Here is a 25716-nt window from a genome sequence, read left to right as displayed (position 1 = left end):
CCTTTCCCCAAGACAATAAGTAATTTGCCATAGGTTAAATATGTGCAATTCTTTTAAATATATTTCCATATTTGTCAGTTGTGCAAGAAAAATCAGACCAAAAGATGGAAAAAAAAAAAAAAACATAAAAAAGAAAAAAAAACCTCTCCTCTCTCCCTCCTTTTTCTTCCTTCCTTCCCTCCTCATTTGGCCTCTCATTGGTTAGCCAATAATAAGTCCCACCCCAGGCCAAGCCCCAGTTAGTCTTTGCTGAGTCCTGATTGACTCTGAGTGAATATAAATAGCAATTGTTTTTGTTTTAGCCACAAACCCAGAGGGTCTTCTCCTCCCAGATTGATTGATTTTTTTTTTTTTTTTGATTAGGTAAGAGAGGCCATTCTGTCTCATTTCTTACCTAGTTTAAGCACTAATTGGGCCTTGCCTCAGTCAAGCTGAGACCTAGTCAAGACCTTAGCTTAAAAAGGCCACGATCTCACCATGAATTCAGGGCCATCTCTAGTGTCCTGATCTATATCTTGCTACTGGACCCAGTTGGCTTAGCTCAGCCGCTCCGCCCCCCCCCCACCCTCCCCCTTAAATCCAATTCACTTGCATATCATGGCATTACCTTCCTGACGTCATGGTCCTCTTTCTGAACGAAGGACACATTTGATTGACAAATTTGGATAGCATACTGAAAAGTGGAGACATACAAGCTTGCCAACAGAAGCCTGTATAGTCTAAGCTGTACAGTAAAATGTAGATGGGAGAGAGCTTTCATAAGGAAAGCTGAGCGCTGTGGGACAAAATGCAGAAGAAGACTGATTTTGGGAAAGATTGAAGGCAAAAAAAGGGGAAGGACAGAGGATAAGATGGATAGAGTCGTGGAAATAATGAACTCGGACAGACCTGGGGAGAAAGTGGAGCATAGAAGGACCTGGTATGCTACGGTCGATGAGTTTACTGAGAGCCAGACAGGATGTAAAAGCAATTAACTTAATACAATGTTAATAGATGTTTCATACTTCCCAGGTTTCCGTGACTTTGCAACAAGGAGTCTTCAGCCCCTTGCACATGCTTTGGGTTTTATTAATATATCTTCCTACAGGGAGCCGGGAAGATTTAGAAGACAAAATGCAATCTACATCTAATTAACTATTAGCTCAGTTTTATTCTTGAAGGGGAAACAAACAGCTAACAAGATACTTAGTACCTGAGTGCAGGACACAATTGCCAGCCTATTGCAATGATTACTTTTAGTCTAGTTTCTACAGTCCTGGGTGCTTAGTACTTTGGGGGAGTGGGGGAATTCTCCCTTTAAACTTTCAGATTTAAGCCTTTCATTACTTCAGCGAGAGGTCTCCCGAGGGTAATCTCCCCCTCAGCTTTGGCCCAGGCCGCACCCCAGTACCCTGTAAGTGACACCTGACTGGTGCTGCGGCTGGGCATCAATTTTTTGATTGGCTGCCTGGCGAGCGGGGAGCAGCCCAGGGATAGAGCCTGTCGCTTTAAGCGGGGGCGGGGACTCCGCAGGGCGGCAGCTTTGCTCGGGGAGCCATGGGCCTCGCTGCAGGAAGAACCGCAGCCTCTCAGGGTGAGTGAGCTAACATTCCCTCCGAATCTTCCCCTGCGGGGCTGCGGGGGAGGGAGTGTGCTCCCTGGGGCGGGGGCGGGGGGCTTTCTGCAGCCGCCGGGGTTCCTGAGCGCGTGCGCGGCCGAGGCTGTCCGGAGCCCGGGTGCACGGGAGCCAGGAGGCCTTTCTAGCCCCGGACGTACTTGAGGGTGATGCTGGGGCAGAAGAGTCCTGGGGCACCGCACGAGAGCCCCTTTCCCCTCTTCCTTACCCACTTTCGGCCGAGACCGGGCTAGGGCTTTCATTCTGAAGCTTCCTACCACCACATTTACTTCTAGGTAGGGTAAGGGGGAGAGTGGAACGAGGGAAGGCCGAGGCGTCTTTTGGAATTGACCCTCAGCGGGCACCGTAGCACCGGCCCGGGCAACGGCGATTCTTCCAGTACCGCAACAAAGCAGGGCACCGGAGGAGCGTTTGGGGTTGGGGTTAGGACTGGGAAGAAGTGACACCCCGCTTCCCCTCCAACAGTGTGGAAGGGACCGGCGTGTTTGTGTGTGTGTTGTATCTGATTCCAGTTCTCGCCTCCCGGCGTGAAACTCTGATCTCTTAACCTGCGGTCTAGAGAGAGATAGAGAGAAAGAGAAAGAGAGCGAGCGAGCAGGTTAGCGGCGGCAGCGCCACCACTCGGCGCGGAGGCGGTTTCGCCGGCGTGTTAGGGGTGTGGGGGGGTATCTAGGCGAGGGGCTTACTTGGGGCCTGGGAGGTCCGGGGTGGAGGATATTGGGAGGTTTTTCCCGGAGGGGATTGGTTGGGGGGAAGGCAGGGGAGGGCAGTGTTACCCGGAAGTGGGTACCCGTAGACCTGCCTTCTGATTGCCCCCTCAGTTAGAATTCGCTGGACTCCCCTCTCCCCTAGTCTGGGAGGCGAAGTGGGGAAGGGCAGAGAGAATAGTCTGTAGAAGAAGAGGAGCTCTTCGGGAGCTTCCGAAGCTAGGCCCTCCCTTCTCTGCCTGACCTGCTTTATTTAGCTTGCAAGCCCTGGGGATTCGTCCCTCCTTGGACCCTCCGCTATCACTTCGCTTTGGGGGGAGCTTTTAAAAGCTCCAGGCTTGGAGTTGAACCCAACGTGTCTGGGTGCCGTTTTGGGGTAACGAGGATGGGTCAAGAAGCGCTTTTCACTTTTCTCTGTACATGTACATGCATCCTGATTGAAAAGAAGAGAGGGACCTGAAGATCAACTAATTTTTGTGAATGAGTTTTGTAGCTTAAAAAAATGTTTCTCTAAAGTTTTGCCCTTCATTTAAATTTTAAGTATCAATATTGAAAAAAAGAGCAGCATATTGCATATGTTTAAAAGATAATAGAAAATGAGAATTTAGGTTAAAAAATTCATAGATTAAATGGCTTTGTATTAGAGTTTATGTGCAGAATTTTCTGATAGAAATAAGAATGTTCAGAAAGAAGCTTTATCTTGCTTATAGGTATTTGTCTGAAAGACTGAGATCTGTACCTTTTTGTAACAATAGGTTGGTCTTGATTCCACTCTTCTAAGAAATACTAACTCAAAAGAAAAATGGCATTTGTTGCAACACCTGGGGCTACAGTGGTTGATCAAACCACTCTGATGAAAAAATACCTTCAGTTTGTGGCTGCTCTTACAGATGTAAATACACGTAAGTGGATTCTTTCCTTCCCCTTTGCCATTTCAGGAAATATAATAACTTATTTGCTTTATTATTAAAATAATGTGCTCAATGATATACAGTGACATTTAAGGTCACTTTACATTTACTTTCCACTTTTTGTAGGGAAGCAAAATGATGACTATTATTGGTTGGAGCCCTTAAAAGGCAAATGTTTGTGTCTGTAGATGAATGATTGTATGTGCGCGCACTTGTGCCTGGATGTATGATTGACTATGAATGGTGATAGGGACGTAGTTATATGCCTTTTTATGAGGGCCGTGATATTCAAACTGATAAGATCTGATTGCTTCTCTTTCCTAGTAAATCTAGTAGTTGTAGAATTTAAAAAAAAAAATGTCTTCAACGAGTATTTTTCACTTTTTACAGCGGATGAAACAAAACTGAAAATGATGCAAGAAGTTAGTGAAAATTTTGAGGTATGTTTTAAAACTTCAAATTGGGCCAATATCAAAGTTTTCTTTGTTTTAGTTTTCCTTTTAAGTTTATTTAGAAGTATTTGTTTTCAGGACCATACCATCATTCCATTCATTCCTGATCCCAATTTTGGAATTATCCATGCCTCTTGTCCTCATTCCCTATATCCACTTTTTTGCTGTTACTTTTATAATGTTTTACATCTTTTCCTTACTCTCCACTCATACTGCCTTTAGTTTTATTCATCAACTCTTGTCTAGACTACTGTAGTAGCTTCCTAATTGATCTCCTTGCTGTCAGTCCCCTCTTCTCTAATGCTTCATCCACACTGCCAAATTTATATTCCTTTGACCATGTCATCTTCCTACTCAGAAGTCTTAGGTGGCTCCCATTTATCTCTAGTATATTTAAAAAAATTCTCAGTTTTGTATTTAAAGCCTTCCACAATACAACTTATTTACTTTTCTATTCTTGGTTTTTGTTACTCTTCTTCCTATACTCTGTGCCAACAAAACTGGCCTACTAATTATTCTTTATAACTGAAATTTCATCTCTTGATTTTGAGCAACGCACTTCTGTTTCTTTAGAATTTCTAGTTTCCTTAAAAGCCCTGTTTTGGTGTCACTTTTCATACAAAGCTTCTTCCTATTCTCTTTTGAAATTAGTTTCTACATAATTGATATTTCTCCACAATAATTAATAATAGCATTATCAGCATGATAGCTTCATTTACATAGTGTTTTAAGATTTCAAAGTATTTTACAATTATCTCATTTTATCCTCACAACAGTACTGGCAGGTAGATCTTGATATTATCCCCATTTTATAGGTGGTAAAAATGAGACAGGATTTAAGTGATTTGACTAGAGCCACACAGCTTGCAAATTTCCTACAAAATTTGAACTCAACTCTTTCTGAGCCTAGGTCTAGCACTTACTTTTGCTACCTAGCTACTTTTAAATACCTATGTATATGGTGTTGTAGAATGTAATCTTGAATTTAGGTTTGTTTTCCTTTTGTTATATTTTTAGTGTTTATTACAGTGCTTGACATGTAGTAGATGCTTCATAATTGTTGAGTTGTAGTGAATGTAGATTTTATTTTACTTTTTATAACATGTGATACATTATTTTCAAATAGAAATGGGAGCAAATTGTGATTTTCTGATTGTCTTGCTTAGGATCTGTTGTCATCATCTTTTTACTTATTGTTCCCATTAATACATGGAAGGGCTGTAATGTACATGGGAAAGAGTGCTATAATGGAGCACGTAAGCTTGAGAAAAATCACATAATCTTTTTTGTATCTTACTTTATTCATCTGTAAAATTAGGGATTGTACCAGATATTTTTATTTGCAGTTCTAAATCTTGAATTTTATGATGCTCTCATTTTTAAATGAGTTAGATTATTTTATTTTAAATAGATACTACCATTAGGCATTTTTTAAAAGCCTCTTATGTTTATAATACTGCCCTTTTGCAGTTGGCTTCTGCTTATGTTCCAATGATTATATTTTCATTTTGTACGGGAATGGAAAAATCCTAGATTAGAGTTTTGTAAATCAGCAAGAATTCTTAGTAGCTTGTTAGTTTCAGTTGACCTGGAAAACCTTCATGATACTTAATTCAGAATTTTAATATATATAGTCAGAAATTTATATTTCTAGCTTTTAGCTATTCCTTTTTTTTTTTTTCTCCCAAACTTACTTTTCAGAATCCATCTTCATGCTACTCTTTCTTTCCTTGAACTCTGCCTCCCTACTTATATTTTCTTCTATTGCTTTTAGTATCTGATGAATGACCCTTCTCTTGGCTTTAGCTAGTTTACTCAGGCTCTTGATCCCATTCTCCCTTGTCTTCTGCAGGAGCTTGTATTTCTTCATTTTTTTCCTTCACTTTTTCTCATCTTCTGTCTCTTCCTTTTGTTCCTTCCCTGTTGCCTACAAATGCAACCATTTCTCTTACTCATCCTGAAAACTTTTGCTTGGCTGCTATTAAGTTTTTGGCCTATATCTCTTCTGTTTCACAACCAAACTACTACTAAGATTTGTCTACATTCATTGCCTCCATTTTCCTTTTCTTTATTACAGTTTGACTTAGGGCTTCCTCATTCAATTGATGTTGAAAAGTTACCAGTAATATTAACTGTTGTCACTTAGTCATTCAATAAGCAATCTAATGGCCTTTAGTCAGTTTTTGAGCCTGATACAGTTTTTCTGTCTGATACAGTTTTTGAGACTGCTGAGCATTTTTTCCTTCCTTGGCTTCTTGAATGCTGTTAATGTTTTGATTCTCTGTGTCAGACTTTTCTTTCTTTGTCTCCTTTGATGAATCTTCAATTCTGTTTTCTGTTCATGATTCTTATCTGGTACAGTAGATCATTCCAAATGAAATAAATAGTCCTTGTACTATAATGCATTCCACTTTACTCAGGTAAAAACAATTTAGGAAGTTAAAAACAAATCAAAATCACAGGTACGAAGGTAAAAAAACTGTATGGGAGGTGGAATTTCAGGCATTCCCTCCCCAAATCCTTTTTTGATTTTGATTTTTTTCTTGCCCAAAGGGTCAGCTGTGTCCAGTGTTGGTTCACTTGGGAGCAAAATTAACTGACATTAATTCAAGACTGTACCACAGATTCCTTGCTTGCAACAGCCCTTCTGAGGCTGTGGGATTATGGGGTTTAATGTTCCACTTCTGCCAATCTCCTGCCCCATAGCATGCCTAAACACTTGAAGGTATCCATTCATGGCTCTATATTGCCTGTTCCTTCATTTCTCTACACTATTTTCTTTGGGGATCTCGGTAGCATTTTTGGGATCAATTATTGTCCCTGTGCAGACTCCCAAACATTTATGTAGCTTTTCTCTGTCTCCTGAATGTCAGTCCTAATTGTATTCTATTACTTTATTATTTCCCAGCCATATCAAATTCATCTTGTCCATAAATACTGGTAACCATTCAAAACTAGTCCTCCACCACATGTTCCCATTTTTGTTGATGTCATCTCTAATCCTTCCAGTTATATATAATCTTGGCATAATTTTTGATTCTTTTCTCTCGTTTCTAATATGTAATCATTAACTGTCTTGTTGATTCTGCCTCCATAGTATTCTCATCCTTATTCTTCTTTCTAATCATATTGCAACCATTCCAATTCAGAACCTTAATTTCATCTGAACTGTTGCAGAACTCTCCAAAGTACTCTCATTGTCTTCAGTTTCTCTGCTCTATTGCAGCCATACAGCCATTAAACTGATAAGGATCTGATCATGTAACAACCTTCTCCTATTCCCCAAAGAGAAATCTTTAGTGACTTCTTAATACCTCTGCATAAGGATAAAATGTAAATAAACTCCTAAAGCTTTTAGAGCTCTTCACAATATGACTTTCACCTATTCTTCTATATTATTCTCCTTACTAGTACTTTCTATATTACTATATATATTGTTCACACTACTTCCTTTTGTACGCTGTACTTCCTAGTCATATCAGCTTGCTAACTGTTCCCTGTACCCGACATTCCAGCCTTCATATGAGTGGGCTTCAAATTCTATCCCTCTACAAGGAGGTAGTGGAATCCCAAAATTCTTTCAAAGCACAGATCAGATGTCTTTTATACAAGCTAAAATAATTGGTCCTCAATTAATAACATTCTTCTTCTTGGCATTATATTACCTAGTATTTTCTTACTTATGTACATGCTGTGTCATCCTCTAACAGAATTTAAGTTCCTTGAGATCAGCGCCTAGCATAATACATAAGTAGCTAACAAATATTTGTTGAGGTTTCAAATTTGTGCTGAAGTGTCAACAGGCAAATGTTTGTTATAGCAAGAAATCTGGAGTTTTGCAAAATAATACTGTTGAATTATCTAAGACTTATAATAATGGGTTTTTAAGCAGGTTCATGAAAATAACTTTTTAAAAGAATCAACAAGTTAGAAAGACTTAGTGGAGGATTTATTTTTTTAGAGCAATGGTTTTGTGATCTCAACAAGGTGGCCACATCAAAACAGTAGTACAAATTGTGTTCTCTGTGCTTTCTTATCTTGGTGGTTTGTCCATATTCTCCCATAAACTTCTGGATCACTTAATTAACCATTACAGCACTTACGTATCTGTTTATTATCTTTGCTTTTAGTACCTGGCCTACTCATCACTTCTTCCTTCAGAAAATGTAATGTAATAGGTGTTCTGTACAATAGTAATCTCCATGAAGTTAAAGCAGAAAAGGGTTCCTAGAAATCAACTTTTCACACTATTAGGAAACTGAGGTTCAATGATTTTCCAGGGTTTCATAATAAGTGACGGTGATAATGAAGGTTAGTATTGGAGTTTCAGAAATCAGTTTCTAATCTATTTTGGGGGCAGAATTTGATATTCTGTTTATTTAATAGTTTTAGAACAGAATAGACTTTTTAAATTGCATAAGAAATTCATAATTGATTAAAAACACTAAGTTAAAATTTTGGTGGGATAACATAATACTGTTCTCAAGTATGCTACAGTTTGAGCATAACTTAGAATTCTAAGTGATGGCCTTTAAACATTTTTTTTTTTTTTTTTTAGTGATATTTTTTGTTTTTATATCTTCTAGCTTTTCTGGTGTCCTTCCTTCCTCTTTCCATCCCATAGAGAGTAATCCTATGAAATAAGGACTTTTTTTTTTTTTTTTTTAAGAAGAAAAAAATCTTCAAACTTTTCAGTTTGAAAATATATGCAATGTTCCACATCCACAGACTCTCCAGCTCTGCAAAAAAATGGGGAGAGGTATCTAGTGATGGCATTTAAAAAAAATAAAGTTCTGTTTATCTTTTGTTTTTAAATCACCTAAGTTTCTTACTATATCCTTTTTTGTCACCCAGTTAAGCAAAATTAATGAATATATGGAAAGTGTTATACTGTATGTAGTTATTTATACTGATAATCCCCTTTTTAAAGATTTATGTGGGGGATTGCCTTTTCATATTACTTCTTTGGGATAAATTTTGGTCTTATATCTTTTGACAGCATTCTGTTTCATTTGCTTTGTTTTTCTTTCATTTACATTAGAGTCATTACATGTTTTTTTCTCTTATTTGGTTTAGTTTACTTTGTACTAATTCTTCAATCTTTCACTGCTCCTCTGTATTTGCACAGTCACTGTTAATGCACAGTAGTATTTTATTTTGTTCATGTGTCACAACTGTTCTATTTTCTAATTGATGGACATTGACATTGTTTTTAGTTTTTTGCATCTTGAAAAATGCTGTTATAAATGTTTGGTGTAAGTGAGAGTTTTCCTTTTGTTATTGATCTCATTGGAATACATACTTGCCCCACAGTAAAAGCTCTGAATTAAAGAATATGGACATTTAAATAATTTTCTTGGCAGAATTCCAAATTGCTTTGCAGAGTGGTTATTATATCAATAGGTAATGAAAGATTAGAATAGTATATTATTAATATTAACGAGTTATGCTCTATTCTTAAATTTTTTGTATGAGATCATTGTTTTAAAATTTGATATGGGGTATAATTTAGAAAGAAAAACTCAGATTTTAGTATGTTTGAAATTAATTGAATTAGCTTTTGATTATCATTTTATTGTATTTTAAAATAGTTTTGTCACTTCTATGTAAATTATTTTCTTAATCACAAATCAGCGCTTAATTCCTTAGGGTTTTTTTTTTTTTTTTTTTTTTGCATCTCTTGGGTATTCACCTCTAGTGTTTCATACTCAAGCCTATGAACTCTTTCTCTTCCTTCCCCCAATCTTTTTTTTTTTTTTTTTTTAATTCATTTTTCCAAATTATCCCCTCCCTCCCTCCATTCCCTCCCCCCCGATGGCAGGTAATCCCATACATTTTACATGTGTTACAATATAACCTAGATACAATATATGTGTGTAAATACCATTTTCTTGTTGCACATTAATTATTAGCTTCCGAAGGTATAAGTAACCTGGGTAGATAGACAGTAGTGCTAACAATTCACATTCGCTTCCCAGTGTTCCTTCAATGGGTGTAGTTATTTCTGTCCATCATTGATCAACTGGAAGTGAGTTGTATCTTCTTTATGTTGCCTTCCCCCAATCTTAAACTTGTTTACTGCTCCCAAATTTTTTTTATTAATGACACTATTCTTTAGGTCAACCAGCCTCCTAAACCTCAGAGTAGTATCTGATTCTTCCATTTCCTTCATTTTTCGGTGTCTAATCAGGGGCTAAATCCATTTAATTCTACCTGTAAGTTCCACAACATACCTGTCCTTTCCCTTCTTTGCCATTCCTAGCACCATCTCTAATTCAAGTTCTTGTGCCCTCTTGTACAGACTGTTGTAATACTTGAATGAATGCCTCCATTCTAATAATTTCCTTACCTTCAGGCTCTCCAATCCATTATCCACATGGATCATAGTACTTAGATTGGACTGAAGCATTCCTTGCTTAAAAACTTTAGTGGTTCCCTATTATCTAAAGTATGAAATTTAGAGTCCTTAACCAGAGTTTTAAGATCATCCACAATCTTGTTCTAAACTTTCTAATATTGTTAGGGCCTTATTCCAGTTTTATTAATCTCTCCCTGATATTTTCTTAGAGTTCTGTTTACTTTTATCATATTATGTCTGTTTATTTGTCTATGTGTCTTAGTCTCCTTTTCTTATTCCCTTCTTTCCCCAAGGAGAGATATTTGAGTCAGGGAGTACCATTTTTCATATTTGTATCTATAGTGTCTAGTACAATGTCTTCAGTACTGTAGTTTGATAAATATTTGTTTTAGTTGTAATCCAAGCCATTTAAAGCAGATTAGATGCTTAGAATTGCTTTGGAAAATAGCTTATAAATTACTCCATGTAATAGTATATAGTAACATATAAATGATTATTTTTGTAAATTTTGAAATAGAAATAACTGTTAAAAATATCTTTTTTTTTTTTTTTTTTGGAAAATAGAATGTAACATCATCCCCTCAGTATTCTACATTCCTAGAGCATATTATTCCTCGATTTCTTACATTTCTACAAGATGGAGAAGTTCAGTTTCTGCAAGAGAAACCAGCACAGGTAAATTCTTTAAAATGTCAGTTATCCTACTAAAAAAAAAAAAAAAAAGAGAACTCATTTTTAAAAAGACTACACAAATAGAAAGTTCATGATATAGTTTAAAAATCAGTGAGAATTTCTTTGTTGAAGATAACAACATACTGTTTAATTGATAACAATTTTTTAATATAATTTGCTCATGTGCTTTGGTGAATGCATGCTTTGTTTCCTATCTACCTTTTTTTAATTTTTTTTTTTTTTTCATTTTAATTATTCACTAAATTATTACTGTGACTTTATCTAGATTATCAATGGCCATTTAAATTGGTTGGTTGTGCTTTAATCTCTTCTCTATGCATTGCCTAGGCATTGTTGCCAGATTCATCTTCATGCATAGTTTTGATCAAATAATTGCCCTTTTCAGATATCATTTGTTGTTTTGCTTTGCTTGCCTGAAAAAAACCCAAGCTCCTTAGTTTAGCATTCAAAGCCTTTCACAATTTGGCTCCAGCCCAGTATTCAGGCTTATAATCACACTTTTCTCCTTCACTTAGTCACACTGGGAACCATTCCCCAAACACATCTTAGTCTTTTTTACTTCCATGTCTTTGTTCATGCTGTTCCCATGCCCTGAAAGACTTGGTTTTCTTGTTTTAAAATGCAGATGCCAAAGATGTTTCCATTTACTAACAAAAACCTGTCAGCAATCTTGAAATTAACTCTAGTCCATAAAACATTTTTCTACTGACCATGGACCATTTCTTGTAGGTGAAGTACCCCATTTGCCTGTTTTCTTCCTTTGAGATTAGCAGTGTTATCATGCTGTAGTAATGAAACAATGAGTTTTCTCCTTAGGGCCTTCAATCCTAATGAGACACATAGTAGCTAAGAGGGGCAGTGGGAGCTCTTCCTTCTTGCCTCCACTGATCTGGGATTTCTGATACCTCAGGATTTCTGAAAGAACAGGCTTGAGTTTTTATGCTAGAAAGAATAAAATGAATACTTTGTACTAAAAAAAAAAAAAAAAGTGCCCTTTCCTGCTCCACTAAGTTTTGAGGTAGAAGTGATCCCTTTTAGTTGTTAACACTATATCAATGTGGTGCCTTGCATATAGTAGATACTCTATCAATGTTCCTTGAATAGGTTTAATGACTAGTCATCGGTTAAAGATATACACTTAAGTTATTTTAAGTATGAGTCATCACATAGTAAAAATGTTATTTATTGAAACAGTTCAAGTAAGATTTTTACTGTGCTCTGGATGCAAACAATTATATTGATATACTTTTAAAGTTTGGGATACCCCCAAACTTTTGATCTTAGATGGCTTTGAAAGCATGAAATTTATAGTTCCTGAAATGCTTCATCACTGGATCCATTCTTAATCTTTCAATATCAATATTTTTGGTGCCTCTGATAAGTTATTTGAAGGATTGGGGGATGGGAGGAGAAAGTGTGTCAGATGCTAAACGTAGACATCATCTCTACTCTTCTACTTCCCTGTCCAATTATTCTAAATCAAGAATCACAAATTCATGATCCTAGAATATCAGTGAGACATTGATTTAGAAACTGAGGTTTAAACCAGAGAAGTACCATACTCATGCATGCCCTGTGGGAGCTAAGACAAAAAGCAAAAATTCTTTGCCTCCTCGTGTAATACTTTTTTTGTTTTTTTTGTTTTTACTATACCACACTGTTCCATATTTTGTCCTGTTTGAACTGCTGATGGGTTGTGAAATTTTCTTAGTGAAAAAATTTTGAGTAAAGAGAAATTGTAACTTTGTTAATTTATTTTAATTTAATTTTTTATTAAATTTTTAATTAAATTAAATAAACTTTAATTAAATTAAAGAATAGAAATACTTCAAATGGTGATTTTATAGTTCATGTCTTTAGATTCTATAGAAAATGATTCATAAATCCTGCTATAATCACATTCATTTTAAAGTAATAAGACTGACAAATGTAAATTTATAGATTTTGCCAGAATGGTTCTTCCAGAATGGCTCTTCCAGAATGAGTTTCCTCAGGGAATATAAGGTTTCACTCTTAATTATTATCAAAAAATTTTTTCCAAGTGTTCATTTTTTTCCCTTTCTCTTTAGCAATTGCGGAAACTAGTTCTTGAGATAATTCATAGAATACCAACAAATGAACATCTTCGTCCTCATACCAAAAATGTTTTGTCTGTGATGTTTCGATTCTTGGAGGTAACTGCGTGAAAAAGAATTCTGTTTGCTTAATCTAAATGTTTAGTGAAGACTTTAAGATTTTTTTCTTTTTAAAGAAGAGAGATGAGTGTAATTTATATGGGAAGTTAAGATCTATATAATCTTTTAGAAAAAAAATATAATTAACAGAATACTGAAAAAACTTTCAAAAACTTCCAAGATCTTATTTCTTAGTCTAGAACTTTATGGTTATAATGGCTTACTTTGAAGAGATGATGATTAAGAAACAGAGGATATACACTTTCTCCTTTGATTTTCATTTTATGTTGTTTAGAGTAATGCTTTTTACTAGTTTTTGTAATCATGATGTTCCATAGAATCTTGAATTGTTTCATATGGAATTTAAATTTAATTTTATAGGTACCATTTTCAGGATCTTTTCCATCAAGCTTTAAAAAGTGTTGCTTTTCTTACGTCTTAGTCTCTGAATTATTATTTTTTTTAGTTAAAAGTTAATATATTTACTCTGACAATCTATGATTAGTCTTTATTTGAATCAGGGCAACCACTCACTCAATGCTCTGGACCTTATAAGTCTTGCTCTATTAATTAAACATTTTTTGGCCAGATGTTTTTGGAATGGAATTGTTGGGGAAATAGTTTTTATAGCCTCTATATTTGAAATGGACTAAAATTTTACTATGTAAAGTAAATTCCATTTTAAAAACCTTTTTATTTTTAGACTGAAAACGAAGAAAATGTGCTTATTTGTCTAAGGATAATTATTGAGTTGCACAAACAGTTCCGTCCAACAATCACACAAGAAGTAAGTTTTTATTTTGTGAGCATTTGTGGGTTAATTTCAATGTGCTCTAATTTGGGTAATCTCATACGTATGTTTCCCTGCTTATTTGAGAGGAATGTTTGTTTTAAGTGAAAATTTTGTAAATATGGAGTAGAAAATTTCAGTGGATTTTTGAAAGAGGATTTGTCTTGAATATTGTGTGAAATAACTTAATAAATTGTATTGTGTTACTTTTAGAACAGTTAATTTAATGAAACTACAGAGAAGTATATATTTTTTAGAATTATTAAATGTGTTTATTTACATTACATATTAAAAATCTTTTTATTATGAATGCTTTTAGATTCATCATTTTCTGGACTTTGTGAAACAGATATACAAGGAGCTACCAAAAGTAGTGGTATGTCTAGAATTCATATTTTTACGTAGAGTTTTGGGAGAAGAGGAAGCATTGCTGCATGGTTTATCACAGTCTTGGAATTCTTGTTATGCACCTTCAAGTTCTAAATAATGTCATTTATGAAGTCTTTCATAGTGTGTTATAGCTACTCTTAAACTTGTTATATTAGTTTGAAATACAAATTAGATTGCTGTTGTTCCTTAATGGATTAAAAATTGACTTTTTTTTTTCCCCCCCTCTTATTGTTCTTTAACTTGTCTTGGTATTACTTAACCTCCTCCCATTATTCCCTTTCTGTCTTCCCCCATCTTTTGCTTTTCCCTTTGCCCATCCCTTCCCCCTTATTTCTTTATAGATTTTGGAGGGTATTAAACACTTCATGATATATAGGTATTGTTTCCTATTTAACTCATTCCCTATGTGAGTAGGTTTTCAAAGAACTATAAGCTCTCCTCCCCTCTCTAATGCCTTTGTGTCTATTCTTCCTTTGCACCTCATTTGTATAACATTATTACTATTTTTTAACCTTAACTTTGCCTCAGTCTTTCTTTTCAGCTACTTTATTGCAGATGTCAATCTTAAACGAATGGTATACATTTCCAAATAAAAAGCATAAACAATTTGTCCATGTTAAGTTCCTTGAAATTGATCTTTAATATTGGCTCATATTAAATTTTCTATAAAATTTGGGTTTGGGTGATAAAAAATCCTGAAAATCTGCAAGTTAAATGAAAGTTGTTTTTTTTTTTTTTTCCCCTCATTTGATATTATGGATAATTTAGCAGGATATGATTTCTTTGGTCACAAGCCTAATTTTTTTTTCATTGCTGGTATATATGGTTCTAGGACCTTTGTCCTTTTACTGTGGCTGCTAATAAGTCCTTTAAAATTCTAATTGTAGCTCCTGCATATTTGAATTTTTTTTTTCCTTGCAACATTTTCTCTTTGGGGATTTCAAAATTTGTCAATAATATTCCTATGTTTTCCACAAAGGATCTCTTTGAGGTGGTGATTGGTGGTGGATTTTTTCTGTCTACTTGTCTCTCATGTTCTATCACTCCAGGACAATTTTTTTTTGGGATTATTGTATCAAGGTTCTGTTTTGGTCACATCTTTCAGGTAGTTCAATTATTCTTAAATTTTCTCTTCTCGAGCTCTTCTCCAAACCTGTTGTTTTTCTTATAAGATGATTCACATTATGTTCTGTATCTTCATTCTTTATATTCTCCCTTGTTATTTTTTCTACCTTCACTGATTTCCCCTTGCCCAATTCTAATTTTCAAAGATTTGATTTGGAGTAAAAGTAGAGTTGAAATGGAGTAAAACTTATGTAAATTTCATTTTAAAAAACCTTTTATTTTTAGAGTAAAAACAAAGAAAATGTGCTTATTTATCTAAGAATAATTATTGAGTTGCACATACAGTTCCGTTTAAAACGCTATCTCTTTTTCTAGTTGATTAATTTTTTTTCCCCATAATCTTGTTTTTCTTGGATTTTTTTCCCATACTCTCCTTTTAAAATAAAAATCTTTTACTATAGTTACCACTTAAGGCCTATTTTGATAAAGAGTGTGGAAATGTTTGGTAATACCAGATTTTAGATGCTTTTAACTATAGAGTACATTTTTTGGGTCCTAACAAAATGTAAAACTGCTATTATAATCTTGGAATCTTTTTATGCAGATACTTTACATTGTAGTTTATTATTAATTAGGAAATATTTAGGAAGTTTATGTGACTTTGTATTCTGTCTTTATATTCTCAATTATCTTATGGCTTAAGATCTCATTTATAGACATATGTAATATAGTCCAATTTGGGCCACAATTCTTTATTGTAGAGTGTTCAAAAATATTACACTTATTTAATCCATAAGCATTCTTGTAATAAGTAACTTGAAAATATGTAGATTTTATTGATTGCTTTCAGCAGTTGCTTTGCTTATACATTTTTTTTTGGCATAGAATTTTAGAAGTATTGAGGAATGAAATCTTGTTTTGATATAGATAAATGAGAACTGATTTCTCTTCCATCTCTAGAATCGTTATTTTGAAAATCCCCAAGTGATCCCAGATAACACAGTTCCTTCCCCAGAAATGGTTGGTATGATCACAACCCTTGCTGTGAAAGTAAATCCTGAACGTGATGACAGCGAGACAAGAACAGTAAGTTCCCCCTTTTCCACTCTCCTCCCCCCTTTTGGTTTATATGTATTTGAAGAAGAAAACTGGATTTCTGCACAGTTCTCACTAGCCCAACCCAAAGCAGTAACTATTATTACTGATACTTTTATTCACTTTAAAATGAAAGTCATTATGAAAAGATATGAAAAAATAAATTATGTAATAGTATATATATTTGAATTATGTTTTTAACATTAAGTAGATAGTACATCTACATTGCCTGAATGTGTTGCAGTTTCATCCATAAATCTAAAATAATATATTCTATTCCTTACCTATATCATTGGAATAATTGGGCAAAATCTTTTAATTCTCCTTGAGGATAAAGTAGGCAGCTAAAAGAAGTACTGTGAAATTCTTTAAATAAACTTACTATGGGAATTTAGATTTCTGGCTGGATTTATTATGTTGATAAATTTTTTTATTCATTCTTTTTTTTTTTTTTAAATTTTTAAAATTTATTTTATAATTAAATTTTTTTTTTATGGTACATATACATATACATGGGTAATTTTTTACATTATCCCTTGTGCTCACTTCTGTTCTGAATTTTCCCCCCTTCCCTCCACCCCTTCCCCTAGATGGCAGGCAGTCCCATACATGTTAAATATGTTATAGTATATCCTAGATATAATATATGTGTGCAGAATCATTATTCATTCTTTTTAAGAAGATTTTAGATATTAAGACTTTATATATTAAGAATTTTTCTAGGGAATTGAAATCACTCTATAAATATCCTCAAGCTTTCTCTTTTTAAACTAAATGTGTGCTTTGAAAATACAGAATGATTGTTAGGTGCACTTTGCATTTTAATAATAGTTCAAAATCCTTTTAACAAAAAGTAGTTAATAGTTGACTACTTCTAGTTAATTATCACTACATAAATTTTTAATTTTTATTTTTTTTGCTTCAAAATAATAACCTAATTCCACATGGCTTTTTGTCTTGTAGCATTCTATAATTCCTAGAGGGTCTCTTTCCTTGAAAGTGTTGGCTGAGTTGCCCATAATTGTTGTTTTAATGTATCAGGTATGTTTATTGCATATTGTGGTTTTAATTTCAGTAATTAAAATTGTATCTATCCTAGGAAAACAGTATTTAGTGACATGCAATTGTAGAATTTTATAGCAGGAAAGTACTTTAGGGACCATCTAAACTTTTTGGGGAAGCAGATTTGTTTTGGATTTGGGAGAAAGATCCAAAATATGAATCAAAGATAGAATGAGGGAGGAGAATAAGGTGAAGGGAAGAGAGAGAGTGAAAGGAAGAGAAAAGAGAAGACAGAGTGGTGGGAGAGAGAGGAGAGAGTGAGTGTGTGTGTGTGTGTGTGTGTGTGTGTGTGTGTGTGTGTGTGTGTGTGTGTGTGAGAGAGAGAGAGAGAGACAGAGACAGAGACAGACAGAGATAGAGACAGAGAGAGAGAGAGTGTGTGAGTGAGGGTGTTTGGGGGGACTTGGTGATTGAGAAAGTTGCTTGAGTGTAGAAAGTAGAGTCCTGGGAAAGAGCGGGGAGGATTAACAGGAAATTAGATTTAGGATGGAACCTAAATTAGTTTCACTTTGAAGTATAGAAGAGACAAGAAGCATTCTTGTTCAAGGTTGTTCAAGTTGTTGAGCAATCTCCTAAGGGTTCTTTCTGCTAGAAGTATTGGTTGCTAATTACCCTCCTTTACTTATAAGATTAAGTGAAGTATTAGATCCCATAAAGAAAAGAAGCACTATATTGACCTGGTATTTGTGTTAAAGTAAATGTCAAATATAACAAAGCTAGTGTCATATAGCCATCTTATATAAGGAAGAAGCAGTTAAAATGATGAGTTAAAATAACTTTTCTTTTCTTTTTTAGATCTAATTCTCTTTATTTTTAAACATTCATATTTTAAAATTTCGAGTTCCAAATTCTTTCTTCCTCTAGACCCTCACATACCCCTTAAGAAGGCAAGCATATAACATCAATTATGCTGTTTCAATATCTTCTAAGAAAAAAAAAAAAACTATCCTTTACATGACTTCATGTAGTTTTTTCTTAAAAGGTATAGAAATTCTGCTTAAGATTCAATTGACTTAGTGGGTTAAGGCTTAGGCCCATCTTTTGGTGACCTGAGTACAAAAGCCATTCCATGAGTGGAGAAGTGGGGTGGCACTCAGCTGAATCTATGCTTTGTCCTTATTAAACATCTTTTCTATCCTTTCCACATATCTTTTATTAACTCTTAGATATGGATTATGAGTATATCATTTTATTCTATTTCAGAACCTGAAGCCCCAGCCAATCCTAACTTAGGCTTAATCTACAACCTACATGTTATTTTTATATATCGTGTACTTTCTGATATATTCTAATTTGAGAGACTGTGATTTTGTTATATGTGATTTATACGACATTAAAAATTGAGAAAATTGCATATCTAACATTTGTTTGTTGTTTTTAGCTCTACAAACTGAACATTCACAATGTGGTTGCTGAATTTGTGCCATTGATAATGAATACTATTATAATTCAGGTATCTGCTCAAGCCAGGTGAGATTTGATTAGAATAATGAAATATTTGAGTTTGCATTGATAACTAAGAATAATATTATACTCTTGCATTTTGCCATTAAATAATAATATGTTCACTCAAAACTTGAGACAAGTTTGTGAAGAAGTTTGGTAAACATACGTTTTAAAATCTTTTAGAACTATTTTGTTATAATGGTAATTTCTTGATTTCAAATTTATGGAAAAAAGCATATTATGTAGCCAGAGTTCTTGTGAACTTATAATTTTGTAAATGTATCCCATGAACAAACAATCATTATTGATGGATGATAGTAGTCAAAGGATTAAATCAGATTATTTGACTTTGTCAGTTACCTACCTCTAAAGGCTTTCTCGGTCCATTTTGTTGATTGTAGTGTGTTGGTTTCAGTACTATTTCATTTGTAGAAAAGAGTCTAGGGTCAAATATAGGATTCAAAATGAAATTTCTGTTTACTAAAATGAAGTATAATGTGACTATATAAATTTAAGTTTCTGCTGATTTATTTGTTTCTCTTTGTGAAAATTAAACATGTTTCTGGGTATAATAGCCTTCAGTCTTATTTTATATAATTCTAAATTCACTTAAAGTTCAATACAGTAAATCCAATTTGATTTTATTCCAGGCAACATAAACTATATAATAAGGAATTGTATGCTGATTTCATTGCTGCTCAAATTAAAACATTGTCATTTTTGGCTTATATTATAAGAATTTATCAAGTAAGTTTAAATATTTTTGTTTTAAAGTATTAATGAAATTTGGAATGAAGTAAGGGAAGAATAGAATTACTTTCAGGTTTAACTATTTAGAACTGTGTTTTGAAATTGTATGTCAAAAATGTGTGGGAGAATTAGACAGCTATTGTAATTTTTGTATATGTGTTGAAGTGCAAAAGTTTGTATTAGAAAATGAAAAGTATGATAAACAAGTTTTAACTGATCCTCATGGATAGGTATTCCTCATATTACTAAATTTTAAAAAAGTATTTACTGATGTAACTCTTAATTCACTAATAGATGTATGGGGAAAAGAGGACATTGAGGAACTTTATCTCCCATTTTTCTTTTCTTTTTTTTTTTCTGAGGCTGGGGTTAAGTGACTTACCCAGGGTCACACATCTAGGAAGTGTTAAGTGTCTGAGACCAGATTTGAATTCTGGTCCTCCTGAATTCAAGGCTGGTGCTCTATCCACTGTGCCGCCTAGCTGCCCCTCTCCCATTTTTCAAAAAGATAAATCTCAATCAAATTCAAAAATCAAAACCCAAAATTTTTTGGGAACTATTCTGATTCCAACCCATTCCACAAAAAATTTAATAAGTTTTAATTCCTGTCTGGTAAGATCTTTTAAAAATTAACTGAAGTGTACTTTTGGGGAAAACATTATTGACCTACATAATTGAATTTTCATTTGTAATTTGTTCACTTTAAAATTGTTGAAATAAAATTTACTTAGGAAATTAGACAAAATAAGTTAATCAGAGCACTTCCAAATTAAATCTTTTGATAATTTCACCATTTTCTAGTTCAAATGATTTTTGTTTCTAAGTTACAGAATTACTCTTAAGCAAAGATTAAAATCTATTGAACCTCTAGAATCCCTACTCTCAGGGTTACAGAATTTCAGTAGGACTTAAACTACCACTTAAAGTTAATTTTTGAATCTAATAAAGAGCCAGCATTTAACAAGTCTGATATGAGGTTGTATGTATAGTTAGTCTACTGAATTGGTTTGAACTAAATTTATAAAGAGCATTTTGAATAGGTCTTTTACCTATTATTACATGTTGTTCCTAATTTCTTGTTTTTGCAGGATTTAGTGGCAAAATATTCTCAGCAAATGGTAAAAGGAATGTTACAGTTACTATCAAATTGCCCAGCAGAAACTGCACATCTTAGAAAGGAGCTTCTCATTGCTGCCAAACACATTCTTACTACAGATTTAAGGAGCCGTATGTATATTTTCTTTCAGTTTATATGTATTTCATATGTATATCTATTTCACATGACTATTTTAATAGCACTAGTTTATTATGTTAGATCTTCAGCTTGCTGGAGAAAACACAAAACTTGTTAAAAATTTGGGCATTGTAGTATGTAGATTAGTGCAGGGTCATTGTTGATGGATAAATTCAGTGGCTAAAAGAGATGAGGAGATAATATTGATTTTTCCTGTAAGCTGTTTTACTTGAGGGGCATAATCAGAAAAGCTTTGCTATGATTTGAGTTACTTCTTCCAATGAAAGGTCACATGATCACTGTCTTCAGGTGAATCTACTTGTGGAAATCAGAATTATGTTTTCTTTTTGGGATTATTAAAACTTTACATATTTTTGTTCTCTAGACTATTTATTATGCCATGACTCTATCTGCCACTAAGATACTGTTTATGTTCTTTCTCATAATCTCATAACTGATAAATGAATTATTTGGAACTTTTTCATCATTTTCTAAATTGCCTAGGTTTGGATCTCAGAAGTTAACCTTTGATTCTTTTTTCTTTTTCACTTCCCATACCTAACAAAATGGTAAATCCTGTTGATTCTACCACTAGATCATCTGTTCCATTCTTTTGACTTACATTGCCAATCAACCAAGTTCATTTCTTCATCATCAGTTACCTAAATTATTGAAATGGCCTCATGGTTGGGCCTTGTCTAACTTAGCCCTTCTCTAAACTATTATAACTGGGAAAATACTTTTCCTAAGGATCTGGTGCAACTAAAGCACTCTGCTCCTTTTGAAGAGGAGCTTTCTGTTAACTCTAGATTAAGATAAAAGTGCTTCAGCCTGTCATTTAAGACTCTCCACAAGTTGGCTCTAGTTTCCACATTTACTTTATATTACTTTGCTCTACATATATGTCTCTCTTGTCAAGCTCTTCAGCTCTCTCTCAAACTTAATATGTCATTTCCTGTCTTTATGCATTTGTAAAAATTGTACCTTGCCTGATACAGCATTTAATTAGTCTTAATTTCTTCCAGGTCCCTCATTGAACTTCCTTAGCTATTAATTATTTAGTACTTGTTCTTTTGATTGCTATATATGAGCTCTTTGCTTCTGTTCTTACTTCTTGAACTAGAGAATTCCTTGAGATTAGGGATCATGTTTTTGCCTTTTTTGTATTCTCACTTCTTGGCACAGTGCCTGGCATATGATAGGCATTTAATAAATGCTTGTTGACTAACTGGTTGTTTTACTAAAAATAGATGACAGATTATTCTCTTGTCCTTCTTAAGTACTGTTATTTGTACCACTTGTTGGTCACTTAAATTTTTGTATCACAATTGTTTAGGACAGTGAACTAACTTCACACATGCTTAAAATAATTTGGAAGACCATTTATTAAGTAATTTTTACTTTTGCATTTTAAAATAAACTTGCATTTGCTTACTAGTTTGTCTGATTTTGAAAGCATTTGCTGATAACCAAATTGCATTTTTAATAGCATATCTTTTAGTGGTACAACTATCTAAGCAAATTAGCATTTTTGTAGAATGTAACTGTCTGGGCTGTTTTTCTTTTTTTTCCTCTTTTAAATGCAGATTATGTAATTGACAACTAAGTTAAATACTGTTTAAGTAACGTAATTTGTAATTGGTTTTGTTGGTAATCAGTGCAATAAATATTTACGTTCTAGAATTCATTCCATGTATGGACAAACTGTTTGATGAATCTATACTAATTGGTTCTGGATACACTGCTCGAGAAACTCTGAGGTATGTAGTTGGATATTTGCCCATGATAATGGCTTGTGGTATTTCTTTTTTGTAGTATTTAACAATTTTGGAACTTGCAAATTAAATTTGCCTGTGTCTTAAAAAAAAATCACTATTAGATTTAGAAATGCAGAAATTTTAAAAAAGGATGTTGTTACTTTAATCAATTTATGTATTACATAGAAGTAACGCAAAAAAATGCAAGTTGTTTTTTTGTTAATATAAATTGCAGAAGAACACTTGAAAAATATCTTTTGGTTATTAGTTTTTTATTTTGTTTTACTATTTTTTTAATTTTTATTTTTGGGTTAAGTGACTTGTTCAGGGTCACACATCTAGGAGGTGTTAAGTGTCTGAGATGAGATTTGAACTCAGGTCCTCCTGAATTCAGGGCTGGTGTTCTATCCACTTCGCCACCTAGCTGCCCCTTGTTTTACTATTTTTGTTAAGCAAAGTGTTCAAAGTTTATGCTTGGTTTAATTTTCACGAATGCAGTTTGCATTTTTTGTTGCTTTTAGAATTTTCGTAGCTCCTAGTAATGAAGTGTGAGGGAAGAATTTTTAGTTTGAAAAATTTTTTGACCATCTGCTGAAAGAGTTTAGAAGAATTTGAATTTGTAAAATATTCTTTTATTAGAGAACAAAGTAAAAATTTTGTAGCTTGGGGCATTTTGGCAATATACAAAATCTCATTTTAGAACTTAATTGTCTGAATATTATGGTAATGTATATAACAGAATAGGAAAATGTTAATTGACATGTACTTTTTCTACTTTTTGGCTACAAAATGGGCATATGCATGATCAAGCCCAGTAATTGTTTTTCTTTATGCTAATTATATATTTCTAGTGTCCATTGGAGTGTGGTGGTTGAACAAAAGCTTATAAAACTAGTTTGGGAAAAAACCCAAAACAACACCAGCCTTAAAAAAGGCATATTTAAATTTAATGAACACAAAATGGAAAGCATTGTAAAATTAATTCTAACTTTGATCTCAGTGGTGCATTGGCCTTCCTGTGAATTCTCTTTCTAGGGTAAAATGATAGCACAAATTGATTATGGAATTTATAAACATCAATATAAGGCACACCAGAAGAGACCTAAAAACAAATGGATTTTTTTTCCCCTTCTAGGCCACTTGCATACAGCACGCTGGCAGACTTGGTGCATCACGTCCGTCAACATTTACCTCTCAATGACCTCTCCCTTGCAGTCCAGCTATTTGCCAAGAATATTGATGATGAGTCATTGCCCAGCAGCATCCAGACTATGTCTTGCAAGCTTTTGTTGAACTTAGTAGATTGCATCCGTTCCAAAAGTGAACAAGAAAATGGAAATGGGAGAGATATTCTAATGAGGATGTTAGAGGTATGGATTTTTTATAAGAAGTTAAATGAAATATCTTTTAATAAGGGCTCCCAAATCTTCCAGATGTTGAATTTTAAATGATCTCTTTACTGGCCAGTATTTCAGGGGGCAAATTACTAAGTTTACCTTGTGGGATACTTGTAGGTATATGGCAAATATTTAGTTAAATATAATATTTTTGTATTTAAAAATGAATAAATGTTTTTAAAAACAGTTGGTTTATGTATCAAATGCATGTTACTTCTTTTGAAGAGATTCAAAATAATCTCTTTTGTTAGGTTGTTTTGAAATTTTTTTGCCTTCTAGACTAATTTGATTTGAAAAGTAACTTTTGTTATATTCAAGATAAGTTTGTTCTTTTGAAACTATCATTAATTTCCTCCCTTTTCAGGTTTTTGTTCTGAAATTTCATACCATTGCTCGCTATCAGTTGTCTGCAATTTTTAAAAAGTGTAAACCTCAGTCAGAACTTGGAGCAGCTGAAGCAGCTTTGCCTGGGGTACCTACGGGTCCCACAACACCTGCTCCTGCACCTTCACCAGCCCCTACCACACCTGTAGCTCCAGCACCAGTGCCTGTTTTTGAGAAACAAGGAGAAAAGGATAAAGAAGATAAGCAAACATTCCAAGTTACAGATTGTCGGAGTTTAGTAAAAACTTTGGTTTGTGGAGTCAAGACAATTACATGGGGAATAACTTCATGTAAAGCACCTGGTGGTAATTCTGCACTTTAATTAAATTATAGATAAAATACAGCATTTGTCTAAATAAGGCCTTAAAATTTTTTTGTGGTTTTTAATTTGGCATGTAATCTTTCTTCCAGAAGCTCAATTCATTCCCAACAAACAATTACAACCAAAAGAGACACAGATTTACATAAAGCTTGTGAAGTATGCCATGCAGGCTTTAGATATTTATCAGGTGAGTAACATGATGACAAACTAATCTGTTATGAATGATAACACCACATAGAATTATACATTTTTAGACTTTATAAACTGGGCTTAACCTATATTCCAACATTGTAGAATTGTACTTATAGAAATCTCTTCATGAAAATCTCATTTTTCTTAAGAAAAAGTAACTTTACATTTTAGTCTTTTTCTAGTGAACAACTTAGTAAAATTACAGTCTTTCATAAATTTTTTTTATTTTCCGTACAGTGAGTTTAAACTACAGGATCAAGATTTGGTTTTTAGGGTATTTTTTTAATTGGAAGTGCTTCTGGTAAATACAACAATGATCATATTTAACAGAGTTTGTTATGTAATTTTATTTTGAGTTATAAATATTTTCATTCTCAAGTGAGTAATATAAAAATCTCATGTATTTCTTACCTTTTCTAGGTGCAGATAGCAGGAAATGGACAGACGTATATTCGAGTAGCAAACTGTCAGACAGTTAGAATGAAAGAAGAGAAAGAAGTGTTGGAACATTTTGCAGGGGTCTTCACAATGATGAATCCTTTAACATTTAAAGAAATCTTTCAAACTACAGTCCCTTATATGGTGGAAAGAATCTCAAAAAATTACGCTCTTCAGGTATAAACTAATTTTCCTGTATCCTCCCAGATATAAATACTATATGTTTTTAAGTAATTAGGAAATTAGTTTTAAAATATTTGAAGATTCCTCTAAAGGGCAGAGTTCAATGAATTATTTTTAAGCCATGTACAATTTAGAAAGTAATGTGCCTTAAAAGCAACAGATAAATTTGAGTTAATATCTTTTGTTGGTGCCAAGTATATAGATGTTGAACGTTTTTTTTTGGGAGGGGGAGTTAAACTTACATAAATTCCCGAAACCATTTCTTTTAAACTTCATTCTTTTTGCAAATAGTTCATTTTTT

At 33.6% G+C, this 25716-nt stretch overlaps 1 protein-coding gene and 1 non-coding gene across 14 annotated transcripts in view; both read left to right on the top strand.

Moving 5' to 3' along the window:
* Positions 1–1439: 1439 nt before the first annotated feature.
* Positions 1440–25716, top strand: part of TRRAP (transformation/transcription domain associated protein) — a 141417-nt gene continuing 117140 nt past the window's right edge. For 11 of the 13 annotated variants that reach the window (XM_074295209.1, XM_074295201.1, XM_074295155.1 and 8 more), the window contains exons 1-17: positions 1440–1573; positions 3078–3224; positions 3624–3673; positions 10608–10718; positions 12806–12910; positions 13614–13697; positions 14020–14076; positions 16116–16241; positions 17214–17291; positions 18694–18782; positions 19409–19505; positions 20597–20735; positions 22424–22502; positions 23635–23869; positions 24261–24585; positions 24692–24789; positions 25215–25409. In XM_074295209.1, the coding sequence (XP_074151310.1) occupies positions 3125–3224; positions 3624–3673; positions 10608–10718; positions 12806–12910; positions 13614–13697; positions 14020–14076; positions 16116–16241; positions 17214–17291; positions 18694–18782; positions 19409–19505; positions 20597–20735; positions 22424–22502; positions 23635–23869; positions 24261–24585; positions 24692–24789; positions 25215–25409 (1968 nt within the window). In that variant the 5' untranslated portion in view covers positions 1440–1573; positions 3078–3124. Of the gene's footprint in view, positions 1574–1723; positions 1891–2026; positions 2214–3077; positions 3225–3623; positions 3674–10607; positions 10719–12805; positions 12911–13613; positions 13698–14019; positions 14077–16115; positions 16242–17213; positions 17292–18693; positions 18783–19408; positions 19506–20596; positions 20736–22423; positions 22503–23634; positions 23870–24260; positions 24586–24691; positions 24790–25214; positions 25410–25716 lie in introns of those variants that run through there. The other 2 variants (XM_074295126.1, XM_074295134.1) reach the window with 2 other exon arrangements.
* Positions 3358–3547, top strand: LOC141552424 (small nucleolar RNA ZL1). Its single transcript, XR_012485206.1, has one exon. It is a non-coding gene; the product is annotated as a small nucleolar RNA ZL1 (small nucleolar RNA).

The sequence above is a fragment of the Sminthopsis crassicaudata genome, chromosome 1 (genome assembly GCF_048593235.1).
Source record: "Sminthopsis crassicaudata isolate SCR6 chromosome 1, ASM4859323v1, whole genome shotgun sequence".
Lineage (NCBI taxonomy): Eukaryota > Metazoa > Chordata > Mammalia > Dasyuromorphia > Dasyuridae > Sminthopsis > Sminthopsis crassicaudata.
Note: the sequence above shows the minus strand (reverse complement) of the source record. Positions and strands in the feature narration are given on the sequence as shown.